The sequence below is a fragment of the Microplitis demolitor genome, chromosome 4 (genome assembly GCF_026212275.2).
Source record: "Microplitis demolitor isolate Queensland-Clemson2020A chromosome 4, iyMicDemo2.1a, whole genome shotgun sequence".
Taxonomy (NCBI): Eukaryota; Metazoa; Arthropoda; class Insecta; order Hymenoptera; family Braconidae; genus Microplitis; species Microplitis demolitor.
The window spans coordinates 21,153,018-21,164,635 of record NC_068548.1 but is presented as its reverse complement, the minus strand read 5'-3'; the positions used below and the strand labels follow the sequence as shown (position 1 = coordinate 21,164,635).

Sequence of the window (11,618 nt, the reverse complement as noted above, 5' to 3'; positions counted from 1 at the left end):
GTTTATAAATGTGATTACTGCTGATTCAAAGAGTACAAAAAAAATTTTTTATTTGCAATTTGACAATTTTCTGTTTATATTTTATACGACTAAAATTAACTCTTTCAAAAAAATCTTAGGTGGGAAGAGGGCACCCAGGTTTCTATGGGGATGTGAAAGCAAAAAATGAAAATTTTTATTATTCTGTAGACTTGTCGCTATTGCGCTAATCAAAAAAACATTGAATTTTTAATAATTCATTAATTTTTTAAAGTAATTTCGTCATTAAAAAAATGGGATTTAAAACTTTTTTTTTTTTTTCAAAACCCCGCTATTTTTTTTTTTTTTTACGAAAAAAATATGCATATTATTTGCCAGTGTAGTAGCGACGTCTATAAAATAAAAATTTTGATTTTTTGCTTTTAAATCCACCCCCCCCCCTTCTGTCCCTTTTCTTGGAAGAGTTAATGTTATAAAATTGTAAAGAAAAAAATTTTTTTGTAATCTTTAAAACAGCAATAATTACATTTATAAACTACAGAGTGATTTTATTTTCCTTTCCAAAAAGAACTAAAAAAAAAAACGTTAAAAATACGCGCGCCACATTGATCTAGTATTGTAATTTACCAATTATTTCTTGATAAAAAAAATGTTTAAATTTTTTAGCTTAGAATCCACTTGCACTCCTGAGAACTGCAGAATGGAAACTGACATATACGCTTAGATTTTCCTGATGTTTTTATACCTTCGCCAGTATTTTAGGTCTTAAGTCCTTTGTCCTTTCTATTCATCAATCACTTATTATATTTTACCAATATCCTTAACTACATACTTTTGAATTTTTATTTTTTTAAGAAATAAACGTAGCATAAACTAAACTGAATACTAAATAGTTTCAAATTTCACCAGGATAATTTAATGTTGGCACTCATATTACATTTGCCGATGGGTTCAAAGATTATTTTACAATAGAAAATATTTTCCATAAATTGAAACTACTGGAGCAAAAAAATAAAGTTTACTATTCTATCCGTGTTGGTATTAAAATAAAAAGAAATACTTGGGGTAAAAAAATTAATAATTTATTAATATTTATAACAATGTTATAAAATCTCTTAATTTATTAATTTATAAATTACAATTATCACGGGATTTATTTTGTAGTTATATAATAGAATAAAAAAATAATCTTGTAACAAAATTTAATTATCCCGCTGTAACGAGTAAGAAAAATAACAAACTTAATTTTTACAACAAATATTATAATAATAATTATGATTATTTATTTTTTAACATCAATGATTCATCAGCAATTTGTACGCGTAATATTTCAATTTCATCATCGCTGGTGTCTGAATTTATAATTATTCTTTTTCGTTTAGATCGAGTATCTTGCGAACTATCACGTTTTCTTTTTTTTTTATTTTTTGAATTATTTATTTCAATTACCGTCACTTCATCCGAAGAAAGTTCTTCAGGAATTTCATCATCTTCAACGCAAAATGAATCCTGAAGAATAAAATAATTTAAAATTAATTTAAATAGTATATTGTGTGACAAGGGATTTTAAAATTAAAGAATACTTACATAAAGATACGTATTAGGTTCATCAGGAATTATTTGAGAATAAATTCGTAAATCTGGCGGCGGTGATTTAGGTTTTCGTATTAAAAATTTACCAGGTCTACGCGGGCTTTTTACACTTTGCAAATAATGAGCTTTCATATCAACCGAATTATCATGATACTGAGAATAGCTAACAAAGTCTTCTAAATCAGCACCATCATCATCATCTCCCGAATGTCCTGGTGAATGATCATCACCCGATACTTCAGCTTCGTCATCAATGAAACCATTTCTTTTTCTTTTTTTTCTGTTCTTTTCTCGCGATTGTTTTCTCTTCGGAAAACTATCAAGTGAACTAGACTTCTTGGAATCAATCCACGAAGAAGTAGACACTGTACCCGTTGTTTTAGATGACGATGATAATTTTGATGTTGCTCTAGATGGTGCCGCAAATTTTGTTAAATTACTCAAAGATAATGACTTCGGACTATTGGGTTTTGGCAGAACAAATTTATTTCTAATGATATTATTATTAACTGGTAAAGTTGAATCACTGGTTAATTTTTTTTCATTATTGTAAATATTTTCTCGATTATGGAAAACATTTTTGACTATTTTCGTCGGTGCAAAATCACTGTCAGAGTCTGAAGAATCTTTTCGTAGATTAGATCTAGAATTAAACTTTAGCGCGGGAAAACGATTTTTACCAAATTTGTTTGTTTTTAATAATGAATTTTCTTGATTAATTTTTTTACTATCCGCAGTCTTTGCTGATAACCAATTCGGATTATTTTCTTTCTGACTTCGCTGCACATTAACTTTATCATTAGTTGATTGTTTACTTGTCGTAGGAATATTTTCAGAAACAGTTTCAGAATAATTTCCAAAATATTTACACTCAGTTATTGGCGCAGAAGATGTTTCAAAATCACTGTCCCAATTGCAATCATCAACATAAGTCTCTATTAAATTACTATCAACATTAATTGGTTCTAATGGTAAATTTCTGTCATTTATTTTCAATTGTACAGGACTAGAACAACTTAATGGTAAACTATTTTTAATATTATCTAAGTCTTTTAATTTATCTACTTTATTTTTATTATTACAATCTTTTATATTACTGCTACTTATTTTATCAAAATCATTTGAATTTTCAACAGCGCGTAATTGATCTTCAAAATCCGAGTCAGCTATCAAACTTTCATTATCAAAAATATCATCATCCGATTGCGCAGTCGAATGAATATTTCCGTAAGAGTTCTCTGTCATTTCTAATGATTGTTTACCCAAAAAGTCAAGAGTACGGTTTAATTTTGATTGAGTTGACCTACGGTGATTTGAATGTCTCACTAAATCAGGAGAATGACAGTCATCCTTTTTACTACCGTCTATCTCTCCGTTACTTATATTTATTAATTTATTTCTATAATTCAAGTCTGTGTTAATTGACGGGTTTTGTGAACTAATGACTAGATTTGTTGAACGTTTGACATTATCAAAACTATTAACCGCTTTATTTTTACTAGACAAAGTATCATTTGAATCCATAATATTTTTATTATCTTGTGATGTAACATTACGTTGAAAAATTTCTTTTTCCCAAGACCCAAAATCACTTTCAAAATCAATATTATCAAAATTATCTTGTGTTAATACCTGACTTGAAGTTTTTTTGTCATTTTTAATTTGACTTTCCCCAGATTCTGGTAATTTACTAATTATTAATGTATCAGAATCAGTAACAGGAATTTTATCTGCTCTTAAATTATTAACTTCTACTTCTACATTATTTACTGCTATCGTATCTGCTTCTAAATCATTCACTGGTATTGTATCTGCTTCCAAATCATTCACTGGTACTACATCTTCTTCACAATCACTAATCCCTACATCATTAGCTTCTAATCTATTAACCAGTAACGTATCAGAATCTAAATTATTTACCACAGGTACAGTATCTACTTGACAGTTCATTGAAACATCCTTTGCTTGCTTGATTTCTAATCTATTTAAACTACTCTCAGATTTGCTGGGACTGCTATTAATTTCCTCAACACTTTCATCTGAAGAAGTATTGAGGAGATCCTCAAAAGCACCGCCGGTGACAACAGAAATAGTCTCATTCAGAGTACCTTCACTTTGATTGCGCTTCGTTCGATCATCAGTATTCGTTACATCAAGGATGTCTTCAGTCAAATTAATCCTCTCATGAGGCGGAAGTATTTCATCCGGTTGGTACAGATCATCATCGTCTGTGGAATCGTCCAGCAATGCCTCGAATTTGCTCTTCTGGTTCATAAAATAATTTTCTTTACTACAATTACCATTATCCTGATAGTAATTACTTTGATTTTGATAGTCATGATAACTACTGTGAGCTTCGTGATAATTATTGCAATCATCTTGTTGATTATAGCCAACAAAATCATTATCCCAGTCGCCTAAGTCATTATAAAATTCATCAAACTCATCCAGCTCTTCTTGAACCGGTGGCACGTACTCGGTTAATGACACAATACAATCTAAGACTTTAAGAGAGGGTATTTTAAAATTATCTAGCATATCTTCATTATTTACAAAATTAGGCATATATATAAAGTTTAATATTTTATTATTTTGATTTATATTTTTTTCAGACTCCTTCATTGCGCAGAGCGTCAAAAAATTATCAGCCTCATTATCAGAAGACAAGAGTTTAGCATTAGTTGGCTTAATTCGTACATTATTATAATTTATTAATTGACTTATTACTTGAGGTACCGCTCGCGATACTTCTTCGACTCTCATACAAACAACTTCGTCATCTTGCATGCTGCTGTCCCGACAGTTCGAAACCGTTGACTGTTGAAAAAAGCTCATCAGCGACGACTGCTTGCCTTTTTTCGTACGAGTTTTATTAAATTTACTTATAGTCTCTTCCATTTCAACTTCAGCATCTTCAGCTTCTTCAAAATTATCTTTTGATTTCCTTTTTGTGTACTTGCGTTTAGGCTGAGCTTTAGCTTTCTTTTTATCACCAACCTTTCGCTTGGACTTGGTACGTGGGGTCACAGGTATCACAGTCATCTTCATTTTCAAACACTCAGGTTCCAGATCATCTGGAACCATACGAGGGGAATTATCATTCAATGCCTCCTTTACTTGTCTCGACTGCATCACTTTGGCATTGAGATTGTCCTTTGAAATCAAAGCTGATTTTAATGTCTGGTGTTCTTTAGCATCAGTGACAAGAACTATGACCCGGCCGTCACGTTTCCTTCCAGTTCTACCGATCCGTTGAACCAAACGCGTTGGTCCTTTTCCCGTGGTATCAAAGCAGACAATCAGATCAACTTCGCCAACATCCAAACCTTCTTCACCAACAGACGTCGAAATTAAAACATTTACTTTATTGTTACGAAAATTTTCAATTGCCTTTTTCTGCTGCGCTTGATTCATCAAATGAGCTTGACCCACAAATATCTGCGGTCTTATCAGAGGTTGTAATTTATAAAGCGAAACATAAATCTCACTAACAGACTCACGAAATTCTGAAAATACGATAACTCGTGTACTGATTTTATTTTCTTCAGCATTTGTAAAATAATCTGTAAGTATTTCTTGTAACTTTTCATATTTACGATGTCCATAGACGACATTCATATCAGCAAATGCTTTATCATTGCCATCAATTAATTCCTGTATGTCAGGAAAGGAACCGAGATACTGATTGACCTCGTCAAGTAATTCCAGTAGCTCCGGTTTTCCATTGATCCACGGCTTGTCTGAATGATTCTGATAGAATTTATGAAAAGTTCTCAGCCCATGATAAATCATCAAGTCTTTAGCATAGACCATAGTAGATAAAATATTAATCGTATTATACAATTCCCCGTAATTGAATCTTTTATTTTTATTTTTTTGAAAATCATTTCGTATATAGAACATTTTTCCTTTGCTCAATGATGAAATGTCCATTTTTATAATATTATTTTTTAATAGAACGCGGTACAGTGGATCCATTATATTTATATAGCGGTCGTAAAAATTTTTAAACTGATCATTCATACCGACTTCAACAATTTGAATATTTTTTTGGTTGATATACGGTAGAATATCCGGTGAAGCGTCATCGCGTAGTTCTAATCGTGATATATGGAGATTGTTGATAACTTCCTGCACAGCTTCTAGCTTGCTTCCTGGTGTTGCTGAAAGAGCTACGAGCCTATAAAATTTATTTTTTTCATTCAACATACGGATGCATTCACAGTAAGCGTGTTTACCTAGAGCACGATGCGCTTCGTCAATTATTACACACTTTACTAGTTCTTTGGGAATTATATTTTTAGCCAGATCATATTGGAAGGTCTGAGGTGTTGCGAAAATAACGCGCCTTTCATGCCAAGCTATTTTACGTTCTTTTTGGTGAATCACACCTGTTAGTTGTATTGTCTCGCTGATTGGAATTCCCATTATGTCATGACACGCGTCGATTTGTTGAGCCACAAGTGGTTTTGTTGGTGCTAGGAATACAATAATACCACGTGGATACCAACGCCAAAAATTGTACATAACAACAGCTGCGATAAATGTCTTGCCCAATCCAGTTGGCAGACACACTAACGTATTTTGAAACAGTGACGTTTTTACAATTGAAAATTGGTACTCGCGTACGGGATAATTTTCGGGATAGATCCATCTCTTGCCAGCTGATATGTCAAAACCAACTGTGCTGGGATCTGTGGAAAATAACGGCTCCTGGGACAAAAGATCCATTGCTGCGTATGGATCCTGATTAAAAAAAAAAAAAATTACATATAGAACTCGGACAAATTAATTAGTAAATTTAAATGATGTAATGACATTTGCTTCAATTAAATTTACCTGATATTTTTTATTGTAATTATAATGTATGACAGTAGTGTTGATGATAATTTATTGCTGATAATTTATTCATTTTTAAAAACAGTATGCAAATTAATTTTATAATTAGCATAATCAGAAGCAAGAGATATTATTGATAAAACTTTAAATGCCAAATCAAAACAATGTAATTATTTACAAGACAATTGCGCGCGGTAACCTATAATGATAAGTGGGTGTATTGAATGACAGATGGCGGTAGTAGAAAATTTATCAGTGTGAATGTAGCTGACAGTTAGCAATTTTTAAAATTTTGGAGGAAATGAATAAAATTTAAAAATGTGTACTTAGGGATACATTCCGAAATGTGCTCTAGCTCAGCAGCAGATCGTGTAAGTGCAGCGTAGTAGTTAAGTGTTTAGTGTTCAGTGCTAATGTAAGATATTGCTGATAACTTCCATGTTCCTGAACAAAATCATCTGGCATCGTCTGGTGAAAAATAGCAGTTGAGAGACGTTTTTTAGCTGCAATACACTTGAAACCATTTAATTCAAATCTCCAAGTGTATTGGGACACCTTTCTGCACATTATTTCGCGGCCAAGGTTTGTTCAAACAATTACGGGTTTTTTTTTAAATTTTTAAATATTTTTTCATCATGTTCTGCCGTTATTTTATTTTGACTTATGATTTAAAATTTTTCCCCCATTGTTAATAATTTATTTTACGAATATTTAAATTTACCGCGCAAATAATAAATGTCTAATTTTCCGCTCGGCGCACTGCGGCGCTTGCAATATACCCGGGAAAATTTTAATTCATAATTAAATTTAATTAGTAGAAAAAAAGTAGATTACCAATTAAAACAAAAAAAAAGTATTAATTATCAGTGTATTGATTAAAGTAGGATTTAATTAAAACATATCTTACTATTTCAAATCGATCATTAATTAACAGAAATTAATATTAATTTCGTGTGCGAAAAAAGCGTCAAAGTAACTTGGGGTGGCGAGTCCGAACGCACCAATAGGAATAAAACAACAAAAAAAATGTAATTAATAAATTATTTTAAGTATATTTATGTATACATATGTATTTTAAATATATTTATACATATGTATATACGGGCCGTAGTCCCGAAGACTCCTTGCAGTCACGGGGCAAGCGCCCCAGTGCGCCGAGCTGAGAATCCGAACAGACCATAAGAATAATTAGTTAGCATTCCAAAATATACTACACTACATTTGCTCGTAACGCATTTCGTAATGCACTCTTAGTTTTTAAAACAGTCTGTTTTAAATACACAAGATTTGAAAAAAAATTAAATTTTTTGACGTGTCTGAGAGTCAATAATTGTGGATAATATAAAAAAAATAGTGAAATTGCATAGAAATATGAATTAGATCATCAAATATATTGTTATTGAATTTTTATTCTATTTGAAGTTATATCAAAATTATAATGTAAACTATTTTATTTTTTTAATTAAAAAAAAAGATTACACAGTTACAATATTTTACACATATAATTATTATTCTCTTAAAAAATAAATACTTTTAATAATGATTTACTGTGTGACTTATCTTGTATCTAGATTTCTCAATTAAAATTTAAAGTTTGTATAGTAAGTAGCAAAATTTATTGGGAAAAAAAAATATTTCCTTTGCTTTGGTCAGTCGTATATAATTACTGTAATTGCGTATAATTGAATTTAGCTGTTTCCTGGCGTATTACTGATATTAAATCTTGATTTATTAAAAATATGAATCGAAGACCAGCGATCTTCAAAATACAAAAATTTATTAGTATTCAATAAAAAAAGAAATAATATAATTATTTGAATAATTACCTCAATAACACTGTTATTATTTAATTTCATTTTATTTCCTGCTAATATCGGTCTGCTATCAACAAAAATAGGCCGCTTGCCCTCAGAAGAAATAAAAAAATCTCCATTATTTCTCAACCTAATGGTTCCCTGTCGACGTGAAATTTTCCAAGCCGGTCCTTCAAGTGACAAATCCACATCTACATTATGATCTTTTGTTGAACGGCCAACTGTTATCTTTTTTTAAGTACAAATAATTTGTTATAAATATTTAATATTCTATTAATAATCATGCGATTATAGTACATTGTATGATAAGGAATGAAATAAAATGTTTTAGACCAAGGTGAAGTTGCCTGACATCACCCGCAGTCTGAAATCTTCTTTCATCCTGAGTAACACATTTTTCATGATTATCTGCGTCGGAACTTAAAGTTTCAGTGTCAGCAGCCAGTAAAAACAAGTTAATTTAAAACCAATTGTCATCAACTATTAGCGTAAGCGTAAATTATCATTTGTAATTTATAATTAAGCAGAAACTATAAATTTTATTTATTATTGACACTCATTTTTATAAAACTTAATCACAGTCAGAACTGTCATTTACGTAATTAAAATTAATGGTTTGAAATTATTATTTAATAAATGACAAGTATCAGAGTTTAAATTGCAAAAGCCTTCAGTCAGCCGGTAGAAATATTATTTGTTTCTTCCCCAGAGAAAAAACAAGTTTGTTTCTGCCCGCTGACTGAAGGCATTCGCAATTCACATTTTCAACTGGCTATAGATACTTAAACTTCAAGTTTCAATGCTGGTACTATGAAAAATAGTATATACACCGAAGAAGGAGAGCAGAACATTCCAATCCGTGTGTATAATTTTCCACCCAAATTAAAGACGATTTTTTACAAAATCTGCATATGAAAGATTAAATCTGCGCCTCTGTTTGTGGGATGAATAGCATGTGCTATTTTTCATAATGAATTTTCTCAGAAAAGCAAAGAACGACTTTCTTCCTTATAAACGGCAGAAATTTAAACTTTCAGATCCAGATCTGGTAAGGTAAGAGACCCAGTACCCGATCACTCATGTATTTGTGTACATATATTTACTAAATTTGACTAAATATAGATATTCAAATTCATGGAGTGATCGAGTACCAGTTCCCTGATCGAGTACTAGGTCTCTTACCTTATCATGAAAAGTAAATTTACCTCTTTAGATCTCATTAGATAGCGGACAAGTCTTCCACGAAGAATAGCCAATGTTTGATTATCGAATTCCGGTGGATTAGTACCAGCTACATTGTCCACAAGGACTTGCCATCTGCCTAATTCATTTTCCAATACCCTGATCTCTTTTTTGTTTTTACGATCAGCAATTGCCATTTCTGAGTCAATGAGTTCATCTTTTTGATCTGCCAACTCAGCATCATTGAGTAATTCCTCAGCATCAGAAAAATTGAGGACATGTTCACCACGAGGAATCTGTTGAATTGTTTGATCAGGCAACAAGTGATACTGTTTCATCAGCTGCCAGTGTGCCATCAAAGCTTTTGCTGTTCTTGCTGGATAAAATGATTGTGCGTTGGTCTCCAATAGCTTCTGAAATGTTTCTAACATTGGTTGAGAAGTCTGTAACATTTAAAATTTTAGTACAAGACACAAAAATAATAAAATTTGAAATGTAATGACTCATGACAAACCGATTTAATTGTTCCAAGAAGATCTTCTTCAGCTTTGCTGTACAAAGTCCGCGCTTGTACACTTGCTATTAATTCAGGATGTAAATTTCTCATTGCTTGCACGGCAACACGTGACACATTACTGTCATAAAGTAATGCGTACCATCTCTGCTGAATTTCCTGCAGAGTAAAGCGACAGGAAAATTTAGTACCTCTGTGGACCATCCTCAGGTCATTGGTCTGCTGAACACCAGTGATGAGTGCCAAGTCATCAGTAGGTTTCCATCTGCCTAAATCTTTAGTTGAATGGACTGAATGAGGATGATTTTTATTCTTTTTGCTCTTTCTGCCAGGCCCATTTGCTCCAGGTGGTCTACTAGGACGTCTATTGATACGGTCTGGTTGTGTCACTGGTGGAGGAACTGGCAATGGCTGGACCATTGGTGGCTGTGGTACCACGTCAAGTGGACCAGTTGACACTGACACACTTCGAGAACGTGAATTTGATTTACCACTTGATGTTGGTGGCTGGAGATTGAACGTTGTCTCCACCAATTCATCATCAAATTTTCTGCGCTTTATCGTACGCGATGAACTTTAAAAAAAAATATATATGTATATTTTATTGTTACTTATTTCTCACTTTATTTAGACTATTGATATTGTTATATATTTGATTACCTTCGGCGTTTAGTTCCCATTGAATCAATACTTGAAGTTTCCATCGATTTATTGAGGTTAATCAACATAAATATATAACAAATTTTTGTTGTTACAATAATATTATTGCGTCTTTTTTTTGGTTTTGTTTTATCAATTAGCTGGTAGGTTTCGCTACTGATACAATACTCGGAGTTTACTTTTTTTTTTTTTTATGTAGAAATTTTTATTATCGACAAAAATTATGGGTATAATTTTTGAAATGAGTGTAAGTGTATCGGACATGAGAAATTTTATCAATTAATTAAAGTATTGAAATTTAAAAAATGCGCGTAAGGATTTTTCATTAATTCAAATACGCATTTTTTATATTAGGGTGTGTTCCGAAATGCGTTGCGAGAATTGTGACTTACAATTTTTAATTTTTCTCCCATGTCTAATAAGTTATTTTTCGAAAATTTAAATTTACCGCGCAAGTAATAAGACTAATTAATAAAATATTAATGAAAATGAAAAAATTTCGAGTATACCTTTTATTCTGATTAATATAATTATTAACACAAAGAAATTTTAATAAAATGAATAAATTTGAATTTTGAAATTTCGCGCCGTTGGCGCTACTGCGCGTCGCTGTGTTCAACGTATAGATTTTTGCTAAAGTGGGGGTGGTCGAATAATCGCAAAATCGATTGCTCTGTATCAACAGACGGTTCGATAGCGTCACTCATCATCGAGAACAGCAGTACTAGTCTAGATCCATCTTTGTTCTTGACGTTTAAATTGAGACACAGTATTGCCGTTAATTCGCGGAATTATCTATAAAATTTATTGCTCATAGTAATTGTTTAATTAAATTGTGCAGTGTTTGTAAAAATTAAACTGTGCAAAGTGTCTGTAGTGCAGTTAAGTGTTATGTGTTCAGTGCTAGTGTAAAGTGTTTTTGGTGGCTGATGCTGATGACTTCCTAGTTCCTGAGCAAAATCATCAGGCATCGTCTGGTGGGAAATAGCAGTTAAGTGACGTTTTTTTAGCTGTTATACACTTGGAGCAATTTAATT

General features: G+C 31.8%; 2 protein-coding genes across 2 annotated transcripts; both read right to left on the bottom strand.

The window, feature by feature from the left end:
* Positions 1 to 1,135: 1,135 nt before the first annotated feature.
* Positions 1,136 to 6,597, bottom strand: LOC103578160 (Fanconi anemia group M protein). The gene is made up of 3 exons (XM_008559139.3): positions 6,412 to 6,597; positions 1,567 to 6,318; positions 1,136 to 1,488 (listed from the first exon to the last, which is right to left on the bottom strand). The coding sequence occupies exons 2-3, from the start codon at positions 6,301 to 6,303 to the stop codon at positions 1,258 to 1,260; spliced, it is 4,968 nt and encodes a 1,655-aa protein (XP_008557361.1). The 5' UTR covers positions 6,304 to 6,318; positions 6,412 to 6,597; the 3' UTR covers positions 1,136 to 1,257.
* A 1,184-nt stretch (positions 6,598 to 7,781) lies between these two features.
* Positions 7,782 to 10,715, bottom strand: LOC103578161 (microspherule protein 1). Its single transcript, XM_008559140.3, has 5 exons — positions 10,582 to 10,715; positions 9,922 to 10,495; positions 9,431 to 9,850; positions 8,238 to 8,453; positions 7,782 to 8,170 (listed from the first exon to the last, which is right to left on the bottom strand). Exons 1-5 carry the CDS (start codon positions 10,647 to 10,649, stop codon positions 8,075 to 8,077), a joined length of 1,374 nt encoding a protein of 457 aa, XP_008557362.1. The 5' UTR covers positions 10,650 to 10,715; the 3' UTR covers positions 7,782 to 8,074.
* Positions 10,716 to 11,618: the final 903 nt, after the last annotated feature.